Source organism: Pipra filicauda, unplaced genomic scaffold (genome assembly GCF_003945595.2).
Source record: "Pipra filicauda isolate LSUMZ 115617 unplaced genomic scaffold, ASM394559v2 scaffold618_size212816_pilon, whole genome shotgun sequence".
Taxonomy (NCBI): Eukaryota; Metazoa; Chordata; class Aves; order Passeriformes; family Pipridae; genus Pipra; species Pipra filicauda.
The window spans coordinates 63,356-76,176 of NW_024104774.1; the positions used below are offsets into that span (position 1 = coordinate 63,356).

At 43.2% G+C, this 12,821-nt stretch overlaps 1 protein-coding gene across 2 annotated transcripts; it reads left to right on the plus strand.

The window, feature by feature from the left end:
• Positions 1-522: 522 nt before the first annotated feature.
• On the plus strand, positions 523-8,562 carry LOC114001083 (protein NDNF-like). 2 transcript variants are annotated; one of them, XM_039388162.1, is made up of 5 exons: positions 523-968; positions 1,129-1,246; positions 3,030-3,225; positions 5,116-5,249; positions 6,259-8,562. In XM_039388162.1, exons 3-5 carry the CDS (start codon positions 3,038-3,040, stop codon positions 7,608-7,610), a joined length of 1,674 nt encoding a protein of 557 aa, XP_039244096.1. In that variant the 5' UTR covers positions 523-968; positions 1,129-1,246; positions 3,030-3,037; the 3' UTR covers positions 7,611-8,562. The 2 variants fall into 2 exon arrangements, with proteins under 2 accessions (XP_039244096.1, XP_027601757.1); XM_027745956.2 differs by lacking the exon at positions 1,129-1,246.
• Positions 8,563-12,821: the final 4,259 nt, after the last annotated feature.

Genomic DNA, 12,821 nt, shown 5'->3' on the forward strand with positions numbered 1-12,821 from the left:
TCCCTCAGGCACACTGCTTTCACACCAGAAATACTCCCCCAACACTTTTGGAGTTTCTTTCTTACACAGCCTCTGCAAGCCAAGAAAACTGCTCAGATCTATTCAGTAGATTCATTCCTGACAGTCTTCAAAGGATTGCTAATTCCAGTCTGCTTAAAAAAAATGCAGGGCATTCCTCCTCTTACAGCTTTTCTGCCTTCCCTTCTTTCTGTAAGTCAGCACCTGTTGGGCCATAAAACAACACACCATAAACACAGTGCACCTGAAACTGTCTGCAGCTTCAGCAGCTTCTGCTGTGGGCAGGGAGACTGGACACTCCTTGGAAGGGCAATCCAGCTGCCTATACAAAACCAGCTTTCTAGAGGAGAGTGGTTCACCCCTGGCTGGCTTGGATCAAGGGCTAACAAGGGTTAACAGTGTTTGCTCCTCTCTCCATCTCACCCCCTCCTCCTCACTGTGCATTTCAGTCAAAGACCTGCTCCCTGGCCAGCCACTGCCGGGATTAGGCTGCTCCAACAGTCTGGCTGACACTCTGTGCAGGAGCAGGGTCCGGGGGTCTGGAGGCAGCACAGCCGAACTGCTGCGCAGCCCTCCAGCAGGAACTCTAGAACTGAAGGAGCAACAATCACCACTCTGAAGATTTTAAAATTATGCAAGTTTAAAACAACCTTTGAAAACACCCAACTTTAGAAAATACCAAATTTCTGGTGGTTTTCTTGTTGTTGCTGTTTGGGAGTTCCCCCCCACCCCCTTTTTTTTTGTACTTTTCTTGAAAGACTGCAAGTATTTTAGTTGCTATGCCTGCTGAGGAGCCATATGGAAAAATCGGTTCTGTCCTCTTAAACTGGTTGCACAGTTTTGATTTTCATGTGCCTACAGAGATCTGAAAAGTCTATGTCGTTTTATTTTGTGCTTTTTCGGCAGAGAGGGCAAGTGGTCTGTGGATCATCTGGCCAAGAACACAATAGGTAAGCACAGTATTTTTTGTGTGACATATTTCCAAGAGTCTGAGAATATATTGTTTGTGTAATTGGGTGAAAATTACCACAGTCTTTAGGATGATGTTCTCTTTGGGATAAGCTGATTATAGGTTTGTTGATCACTTGGTTTGTTTGTTTTCCTGGACAGAAAAGCTGAGCTGCTGTGGTATCAGTGTGGTTTGCAAGATCCTGTCATTTAAACAGCAGAAAGACCTTTTTTTAATCCTCTCCGAAGGGGCAGAGCAACTCAGATTCCACTGTCAAAGGTAAAACAAAATATTTGGGGTTATATTTTAAATCTGTAAGCTATTATTAGACTACAAGAACAACAAAGTGGCAAAGTGACTCAGAGTCATAAGGAAAGCTCTGTTATAAGAACATTAAAAATGGAATTGATATAGAAATCTTAACTATTCTTTCAGCTTGTTCAGATGAGGGTTTTATCCTGCCTTCAACCAGGTGCTAAAAATATTAAAAACAGGCAGAGAATATATCAACTTTATTTGGATGTTGAGAGGGACATTCAGATGATCTGGCAGTGATAATTTCCATAATAATCTCACTGATACTAAAGATGTGCTTTACTTTGGGAATCACAGATTTTGTACATAAGAACCTACAGATGTATTCAATAGTATGTTTAAATATGCATATTTGAAATGGCATTAAAAAGGAACAGGTCCTTTTATAAAGTCACCTTAATTGCAATGGACAGTGGGTCTGTTGAACTATAGATTTGACTGCCTGAGATGTTCTGCACATTTGCAGGCACCATGAGGAAAGGGCTGATTTCAGAAACAAGTAAAAATTACAAAGAACTGAGCCTTTGTCTTCTGTGTTCTTTTCTATCATTAGCCAATAATCATATTTAACCAGGATATTTACTCTTTGCTGCTTGGAAGATGCAATAAGCTACTTTTCCCTCAAAAAAGGGATCTTGCTCACAGAGCTCCCTCTGCTTTCCAAATCTCTGAGCTACAGCTGGCACCTGTGTTAAAGGTCTATGCCCTTTCCACTTCCATACTTTTCTTTTTCTGAAACTGGATGTGGCAGACAAAAGAGTTCTAAGCATAATCAGTAACCTCACATAGTAGTGTACTGTCAAATTCCTTGTCCTTACCAGAGTGCCCTGTCTGTGTGGCTCCGGACACTGTACACAACCTTTTAAATAACATCAGAAATAATGTCAGCATTTGCTGATGATTTTGGGGACTGGTTGTGTACTTTTCTCTCATAGATGCCAAGCTGGTAATAAAGCCTCCTGGGAACAGGGACACACTTGATTTTTTAAAAATCTCTCATCAGAGTGGGTACAATATAGTTGTTTCTGTGAGCAGCAAATGCTGAGATAGGCTGCAAGTGATGCAGGTATGAAAATGATGGGCAATACAAAAATCTAAGAACAAGATTACTGCCCTACAGTAATAAAGCCTTCCTCCAAATGAGATATATACAAAGTGCTTAGAATCTCCTAAGTGTCAGTTTAGGGATTCTTACCCAGGATTCTCCACCTTTCATCTAGAAGTATCTTATACAACTCTTAATAAGTCTTGCTGATCCTCTTCTCTACACATAGAGAAACAAAAATTCAATGATCTCTGACCAACCAGCAGCAGCAGTGTTTGGGATATAGTGACCTCCTGTGAGTTTGAAAGTGACAGCTCTATTACAAACAGCTCAGCCCTGAAATTTAGGAAATGAACACTATAAACTACAAAAGAATATTTCTGATGTAATTCACCACTCATTCTTTCAGCAGTAAAAGATTTTTTTGTAACTCTCTTGTGATATTGTACCTGTGCTACATTGACCATATTTTCTATAACAAAAGACTTCATAGCAGCTTCTGCCACTAAATCTTTACAGAGAAATCCTCTGAGAAATATCTGTGTGAACTTTAAGCAATTTAGCAAAATGGAGACTGGCACTCTATGAATGCCTGACTTGCTGTGATTATGATAAATACCGGTAAAGGCACAGAAAGTGTCACTGACTATTTTCTCCCCCATGACAGCAGTTTCTATTCACTTTTGTCATCTCACTTTGCAGTACTGAAGATGTCCTGGCTCAGGTTTTATCTGCCTCTCCATGTTCTCATGGCAGCTTGCTTGTGCCATTCCATAAAAGCACCTACCACCAGTTCCCAACAGAGCTTCAGGACTGATCTCTTCAATTTCTACCACTCCTTGATACTTGCTGATGGTAAGGAAACTACAGTTCACCTGATGAAGGATATACCCAAAAGGTAAGAGCAAAATCAGCCACTCCTGTTCTCAAAGACTTCCCTGTGGCACTGGTAGTTGCACACTACCAGCACGAGCCAAAAACCTCTATGCACCTGCAGAGCTGTACCAGTGCACACTGAATTTACGGGAAAAGGCCCATTGCTCAAGTGTCATCCCATTGCCCAGAATCTGGAATGAGCCTCTGAGATGACATTTAGGTTCATGTACACACCTCAGGCAGCTTTCTGTGGTGTTTGTCAGAGCAGCAGCACAGCTGACACACAGTGGGTGGGCTCCAGCAGCAAACAGTTGTGCCACAAACAGCCTGGCTTCAGGACTGCAGAGACGTCAGCTGTCCTACATTCATGGTAAAATACAATTTTACCTAGCAAATTAACTATCCCCAAAATCAACAGAACATCTGCACAGACATCATCTCAGAGAAACTTCTGCCAGTGTCCTGCATGCTTGGAAGTAGTTTTGTTGGTAAGACCAAAAGCACTTTGGATGTGGAAATTCCACGAATTCTATGCTTCCCCAAAATATCTGCAAAGTTTTCTGCCATACCTGGATATGTGGGTGATCTGGATATTACAACTGGTGCTGTATATTTTGGGTAGCAAAGATCAATCTGCTTGTTTGGGAAGAGAACGTTTGAAGGGGTTTAATCAGACTCTACTTTGGGCAGTGACCAACACATACAGATTTTGACATAGACCCAAGTGGTCATGGAGCAGAGGGTGAGCCCAGATGGTTCAGTCTTCACATGAATTACACAGACAGAAACTGGAACATGGCAATATGTTATATAATGTGATGATGCTCACAAGAGCAAGGAGCTCTCCCTGTTAAAGGAAAAGGAGTATTGAAATCTGAGAGACAAGGGAATTTTTCTATGCTCTGGGGGCATATTACAACTGCAATTACGAGGCAAAACCCCTCAGGTTTAGCAGGATCAGGTAAGGTTCTTATGAACCCCAGTCATCCAAACAGAAAGCCAAGAGATGGCAAGTTTTGGCTTGGAGTAAAAGACTCAAGAATGTGGCCCGGTAGCCATATCCTGAAAGTAAGCCAGACCTCTAGGCTTACATGATCTATCCATAATGACTAGGCTTGTCTTACTAATAGAGAAAGAAACCCCTTGAATTGCCTTCATTTAAGTGCAGAGTGAGTGACCCAAGTCCAAACAGTTCTGTGGCCATACACAGTCTGTACAAAACCAACAGAAACAAACAGAGTGAGACAGGAGGTTGAGCTTTTTTTAGACAGAAATCAAAGCTAACCGAAGACACTGATGTCACTTTGTACTGCTCATGCACAGCAGCCTTTGACACAAAGGCAATTAAGGTAGAACTGGCCTGGAGGAAACTGCCATTTACATCTAAAACTGTTCAGGACTGGCTAAAACCACTCTGTTACATCTACTTCCTCTGACACCCAGGAAGACCTAGATATGCAAGCACATATGAGGGAGGATAGGGTCTAAGAGCCTTCACTAAACTCCATTCAGGAAACCCTGGGGATAAGTGTACCAAATTCCCCAGAGTTAGGTAACGGGTGGTTATCTAGAAGGCAGTTCAAGCTAAACTATATCCATCATCCAAAATAACCAGCTCAGGACTAAGATATGATATTCACCTCAAGTGTGCTAAAATTCAGAGGGAAAAATATTGCCTAAGGTACATGAACAAAGCTTTCGGCAAATATTAATCATTAGGGAAAAAAAAGAAAACCCACAGCACATACTCCTCCCACAGCTGGAGATTTCAGGCATTCACATCCCTTTGTGTGGATGCACCTGAGAGAGCAACAGTCATTTCAATACCACATCAGAACAGCTGATTACAAGGAGTCTCATGCAAACTTGAACTGCCTGACACTTTCCCTCTCTTTCTAATCCACATTTACAGGTACTACTTTGTTTTGGAAGAAAGCAGAGTCCTTTCACCTTTCACAATAACTGTGACCCCCTGTGATGTTCCCATCGAATGGAGCATACTTGTGCACAAGGCTTCAGCAAGTTTGCCAGGAAAAGAAACACAAGGTAAGACCTTCAGCACACAAAGTAAGACCTCTGTCAAAGCAGAGGCAAAGAAAGTATAAGTTACTCACAGGGAATTGTGTCACAGGAAATTCCCCACAAGCCTAAACATCTCACACTTCCCTCTCCTGCAAATTGCTGTGGGCTCACCCTGTTTCCATGGATGAAACGTGGGAACCCATCAGATTTTGCCCTCAATTCAAGTAAATTAAGGATTATATGTGAAAAAAGTCTACATCTAAGGTTAATATTTGGGAACAGCTGTGGGTCTTTGAGGCTGCACACAGATCAACTCCATAAGCTCTTTGTACTGGGCCAAACTTGGCCCTGCTGCCTCAGCTCTTTTTCTGTGGCTTAGGTCACTTGAGACAGTCATTTGCTCCCCACAGCAAAGCAGAAAAGATTCATCCATTTCTTCCTCTAGGATTATCATCCACCATGGCAGTGGGCATTATACTGCCAGTAGCCTAAAAGGCAATTCCTTTCTCTCGCATGACTTTTTTGAATTAACATTTCAAACTAAGAATCTGAAAGCTGCCATTAACAAGTCTTACCTGTCAAGCAGGTACACCTGACCAAGTTCAAATTACGCTCCCATGTTTTCCTTCTTCAAAAGAGACAATGGCACAAAACTAATCCAAAGAAAACTCCTATTCTAGAAAGAGTGAGTCTCCTCAAAGTGAAGTACCCTAAGGGACAGCTAATGGAAGAAGAAAATTGTAGGGACATCAGGCATGATACAAGTTAAGCTTTTGCAATCTGTGGTTTCATAATAACAGTGTTTTTGAAAACATAATTCTACAGCTGCACAGCAGAAATAAAAGCTTCTCAAATTTTATTTTAATAAATTGCCAGTAGCAACATACTTTTACTAAAACATATTTTTAGTTATAATTATTGTTTTCAAGAAGAAAATATGATGTGCCCTAACATATGAACAGTAAAACTTATATGATGTGCTTTATTTCACGTTGGTTAAAACAGAAGTTACAAGTCTGCTTTTTGCCTGCAGGTGACCACGATACACAGGAGGTCTCAAAATCTCAGAAGGCCCCAAGCGTGGTGTCCACCATTTTTAACTACAAGGGAAATTCTGTAGAGACTTACATGGGTATGTCTTCTCATTCTGCCCTTTACATGCTGGAGTTCTTATCCACTGAGCGAGACACTCACATTACTGTGTACCTAACAACTGACACAACATCTGGGCACCTCTATCCCGAGCTTCCAATGGATCCACGCATAGATGTTATTGGAGTTGGGCATACAACTGTGACTCTGACCTGGAAACACAGTCCTTCTGTCCTGCAACATAGAGAAAGCATCCAGTACTGTCTCCTAGTTAACGAGAAGCACAACTACAAGAGCTTATGTGCTGCTGAGACAGCAATCAGGTCCTCTGGAATGAAGCTGCCACCTACACTGGCTTTGTCCCTCTCTCCGTACCTTCTCGAGCCGCAGCAGGTGATGATACTGTCCAACAGTGAACTGAGCATCATCAACAAAGTGAGCAGTGGGGAAGTCCGGCAGATCTGCATGGGCACCAAGAACACTTACACAGTGCCCAACCTCAGCCCCAGCACCCAGTATTACTTTGATGTTTTTGTTGTCAACCTCCTCACAAATGCCAGCGCTGCTTACACCGGGACGTTCGCAAGGACCCTGGAAGAACCTGAACCCAAGGTGACCGAGCTGAAAGATGGCAAAGTAATTCAGGTTGTCCTGGATGGGCAAAAGCAGAAATCCTACAGCCTGCAGTACCAGGCAAGGTACAAGAAAGTGCAGTTCTCCTTTCAGTTGTGTCGTGGCCAAGTACAGGTTCACATAACAAGGAACGGCAAAACAGTGGCATCGGAAAACATCTCAGGGCTGAAGTATTTCTCTCTGAAGGGAAAGCTGCTGGACACATATCTGGTGCAGCTGAGGTCCACAGAGGAATCTAACTCTTCTGTGAAAGTACAGGTGTCCCCCCATTTCCACAAGCCTTTATTCCCACTTCTTCCAGAGAGCTTAAAAATCAAGTCCTTCAGTAAACTGAGAACCTGCAACTCTGTGACCATTGCCTGGCTGGGAACACAGGAGAAGAGCAAGTACTGTGTGTACAAGAGAAGGATTGAGGAAGATCAGGTCTGGAGGGAACTGCAGAGTGCAGACAGGTGCTCTGGACCTGAATCTCGGCACAAATCAGAGAAAGTGCTGTGCAAGTATTTCTATGATCTGAATCTCCAGCGAGCCGTCACCACAGAGACCATCAAAGGGCTGGATGCAGGAACACTTTACTTGTTTGATGTTTATCTCTTTGGGCCATCTAGCATCCCTGTCAGATATCACAGCAAAGTTGTGAAGACCAGAAAAAAATGCTGAAGGTTTTAAAGACAAGTTTTGAAGTGAGTGAATGAAGACTTCTCAAAATCCACACCAATCCATGTCATAGCCTGTGCAGTTTAAAATATGCTGAGACAGAAAAAATATAAAGCCATGAGATTCTACAGAGAAAAAAAAAATCTTAGTTGTCTAGATCATTACACTTACTTTTACATCTCCTTGCCTGTGTAGGGTGAGGTTTTTTCTTTTCCTATCTCATTCAGACATCAAAAACAGACCTGTGAAACAAACTCACGTAACGTGGAAATAAAATACCCTAATGGCAACTATGAGAAATAGATTGGTTACCTAAAATGCTTCTGAAATCCAATACAGAAGTGCTGGGAAATGCCTCACAAGAAGCACACATTATTTTCAAGTCCCAGAGAGTTTTCCCACTTTCTGTAACTCACTGAGCTAACGAGGAACTGAGAGACCCTCCAAGTCAGGCTACTCTTGAGAAACTGAACTTCCTCCCTGCTTGAACAGAGGTGGAGACAACAAGAAATTAAAAGAAGCAGTGCAACTGGTGTAAAGCTCCACACCTCGAGTGAAGCAGGCTGAAATGCATCTTCCCCTGTTACCTGCATGTTTGCTTGGTTTCATTTCTATAGAGAAACTCTGCTTGATTAGAAACACAAAATTCAGGCCAGGAACTAGCTCTGGATCCAGCTTTTCTGGGGAGAGTATACAAACACACTGCTGTGCTGCTGCCCATTGAGGAAAGCAGCAAGTGAGGAATCTTGCCACAGAAAGAAGATTTATCTATAACCTCAGATATCGAGCCCCTGTCTATGACTGTGTGACTCCTGAGTGTAATATATTCATTCTTTACATCTTTAAATGAGCCTATATCAATGAATGCATTGCTTTGAGAAAAACTAAATGTGGTTTTCCTATTAAATACCATGGAGGAAAAGAATATTTGTAGTAAAAATCCTGACAAACACTTCTTAGTTGCCTTGTTTCCTTGATTACTTTCCTTAGATGACATGAGATAGTAAAAAAAAAAAAAATGGAAAAAATTCAACCCCCTTGTGTTCAATGTCAATTATCAGCAGAAAATATTTTGCACACAGGCTCTTGAATTTACATATGAATGGATACGATAGATCCACTGACCTCCCAGAGGTTGCCAGAGAAACCTTGCCTGCAGTAATTCTCTTTTTTCTACAATTACACTAAGAAAATACATAAATTATTAGTTCCATTATTGTATATTTCAGAAGTTCTCTTGCAATTCAAGGCCATCAAGGTTCTAGTTTGAGCAATTATTGCCTCCAAGCATGTTTGAAGGCCCTTGGTAAGGACTGAAATCAGTCCTGTGTGCAGACACAGAGGTTTGTGTGTTCCCGGCTCCAAAGTCCCTCTAGCCCTGTGCACCCTGCACAGCACACACCATACATTAGCAGACTCTTCAGTCCCAGATGAGGGGCTCAGGCCTTCACAGGGGAGCAGCTGCAATATCTGGGCTTTGGCTAGGCTTTACATTCCTGCAGGCACCGCTCTGGACTGAGCAGTGCCACAGCAGGAGCCATGTGCTCTGCAGCCTCCTGTCCACACTCCACGGGCCTTTTGGCTGATTACAGGGGCTGGCAGCTGCACTGCCTTCATTCCAAGCCAGGCCTCCTCTTCATTTGGCTCCTGCCAAAAATAATCTGAGCTAAGAGGGCATCAGAGGTCATCTCCACTTGGAAGTCTCGATGTTTTCTGCCTTCCTCCTCCATTTCAGGCATTTATATGCTGGATGAATTTCACTTAGATGCCCTACAACTGACTCTAATAACCATGATAATAATAAAGGAAGAACAGGAAGATCTGATTAACTGCAGATACAATATATTCTTAATCCACTGCCCTCAATCAGACCATTAACCCTTGCTTTAGCCCTCTACAAACGCTACAAAAATGTCACTTGGCTGAGGAAGATACATCAGTATATTGTCCAATATTGGTGCTTCTACTGAAGAAGGTTTTTTACAACAGAACTGGCTTTGGACTTCTCAGCAAAACCTTGGTTTTGTGCTGTAGCCAAGAGGTCTGAGGAAGGTATAGGAGAGCCTGGCAGAGGGCAGAGAACTGAGCAGTCAAAGGTGACACAGAAGCAAAGGCTTGGTGCAGCACCAAGTTGACTGACAGTTAATCAGAACCTGGAGGGAAGGAGTTCAGGTTTGGAGATCAGCAGATATTTCAGAGGGACTTTGCAAAGAGCCAGAAGATTCTCCTCTTCACTCCACCTCTCCCTGGTCATTGTCACATGCAGAGGACTGGCTGAGGCAGAGACCAGTGGGAAGCTCTGAAGACCAAAACTTACAGCTCCTGCAGGCCAGGCTGTGCCCCAAGCAGAGCAGTGACCACTGCAGCCTGATGCCAGTCCCTCACTCAGGAGGAGCTGCCCCACACACACAGAAGGCACCCCATCAGCAAATGCCCCTGTGCACAGGAGAGAGAGCCTGGATGTAGGGAGGAACATGCTGTTCTGTCAAGATTCATTGTCTCTAATATAAGCAGAGCAGGCAACCTGCCCTGCAGGTAACAACCCACTTTGCTTATGTGTGCAGCCAGCCATGCCCTGTAATACAGGCCCCAGGAGCAGCAGGGAATATTCCCCTCTGTTAATCTTTCCACTGTGATCCTGCCTGTGTGCACCAGGCTACAAACCTGATATCAATTCATCCATAACCCTGCTTATGGGGCAGCCTTTGGGTGCACTGGTTTCAGTTGGGTGTCACTTTGCTGACTGCCGTCCTGGAAGTTTGAGAGGTTTATCCACAACAAAACCAAAGGTGCTGCATTACACCATTGCTGCTCTTCCCACCCCTACACAGGCAGTTCCTTAAGTGCACAGCTCCCCATCTTCAGCACTCAGCAGTTCTTTTCTTTCAAGGCTGTTTGGCATCTTTAAAATTTTTTCTCTTCCCATTTGACTAGTCCTTGCCTATTGCAGTCTGACCATAAAATTTCCCAAGCCACATTTACCTACTTTCTTGTCTTCACACTTTCAGCAGTCCTTGCTCAAGTTCCTTCAGTTCAGCCTGTCCTAAGCTGTCACCAGCTCTTCCCATCTGCTCCCCCCATCCTTGCTGAGTCTGAGTCACCTCAGAAGTGCAGACAGATCTCTTCATGGAGAACATCTCAAAAGCAGTGCTTTGCTCTTGTGGATCATTAAATGTAAGTTGTCAACATTGTTATCAGGCCAAAGTATTTTTTCTGGTCTTCAGCAGTGGGTCCCAGCTTTTTTGTGTGCTTCCAGCTAATGTGTCTCATCCTGTCACAGCCAAGATCAAAGGCCATGCACCTCTTCCCAATTTTTACAGAATTTCTACCACTCTCTCCACATGGGAAGTGGGGATCAGGGTACCAAAAGCAGAGCAGACAAGAGAAAACAGGTTTCATTACACATCCACTTCCCCTGCAGGTTCAGCCTCACAAATCCAAACTGGCACTGGTGAAATGAGGTGCTGGTGTCTGAAGCAGTGAAATAATAGAGCACAGGCTAAAGTCTACCATTGTGCATGGCTCTTGGCCATATAGCAGTACAGGGAGAGGCTCTTCAGCATCACCTTCCAGGGTTTCACACAACTGCTACTGATACAAACTTGGAAATATAACCTAACAACAGTAATAATTGCTTTTTAAATTTATACACTTTGAAAGATGCTGCTGCCTAAAACCAGTGTAGAGGTTTCTGACACTGGGTTCAAGGACTGATGACATTTATGAGTTAATATTTAACTTACAACAAGAATAATTTATTTTGTCATTCCTTTTCTCTCCTGTATTTAACAGCCCATTTATTCATTCGTTCCCTATTACTTTGAGTTTCCTAACAAATGTAAATACCCTTCAAAGTGAATCTGGAAGTTTTTTAAGAAATTGTTCCCCATCTGCCCACATTGAGGGATGCACTCACAGCTTTAAGGATTTTTTTTTTTCCCCCAGTTTCATGTTCGTATCTTTGCATGGTTATTTCTGTCTAATGCTTTCCTGCTTGGAAAACTCCCTTCTAGCTTAAGCAACATGTTAAGATAGTTCTGCTATTTTGGCCCCAGGTGCTGGAGGGAAGTCCTGCTCATGGTTTGCTTTCAGACACAGAGCTGATGTTGGTTTAGATGTACACCCAGCACCCTCATTCTGGGCTCCATTATTATTAGCTGTTGGGTTTCGTGGGTAGAATTTAGGAACCACGAACACTGCAGTTAAACATCTTGGACACATGTGGCTTTGCACAAGGCTTAAAATCTAATTTTGAAAGTCAAATAATATTAGCACTGACAGCAAGTCCAAGCCAATGGCCCCAAAATGCCAAAGGCTTTCAGGTGCTCTTAGAGCAACTGAAGCTCTCTGGCATTTAGAGAAAAAATGGATGACTTGGCAGCTGAGTAGTCATTCAGCAAAATAACCCACCCAGGCAAAACAAAATAGATGGTCTTTAGGGATGAAGATGAACAAAAGATGCACAGCTGCTCATGAGTGTTACCTCTCCTGCACACTCCTGCTGTTGATTGAGAAATCAACAGCATAACAAAGCACAAACAGGGCAACGTGCTGCTCTTGCACAACAACAGGTATTTCCTAGGCAAGTCTGTCAAGGAATTTAAACAATAGCATCGTAAAGAGCAGCTAAATTTACTAGAAGAGGCAAACAACAAGTACGTCTTGATCCTGCCTTGCATTCTTCTGCACAGAAACACGGTGTAATTCAAGGATGAGCCCAGAGGACACTGGGCTAACAACCACCGCTGGCATGAGCCGCTGTCGCTCCAGCATCCCCGGGATGCTGCCGGGAGCTGGTCGAGCATCCCAGGCAGCACATGGAATGCTGCGCTGCCGCCAGGTCTGCGGGCACGAGAGGGCACTGTCAGGCTGGATGAGAAGCGGGAAGAGTTGACTTGATAAGGCTTATCAGGAGCAAATATTTCAGCAGATTTAACAAGTCGAGCATCTTTTTGATAATATTATGAGGCAGAATGGATGGAAGGAAAGTCCAAGGAGCTTACATTTTATTTTCTTTTAGCCTTTCAAATCTTCCAAGTTTGAGGGGTTTTCATTTAAAATTACAGTGCAGAAAAAGTGACAGCCAAGGAACAATAAAAGGTAGGCACTTGCTGAAAGGACTGCAACAGCAGTGCTCCCACTGAGATGTTCAACACTGCCACTACTGATGGGACTAAAGCAGCTATAAAACAGAAAAATACTGTGGTGCTGAAG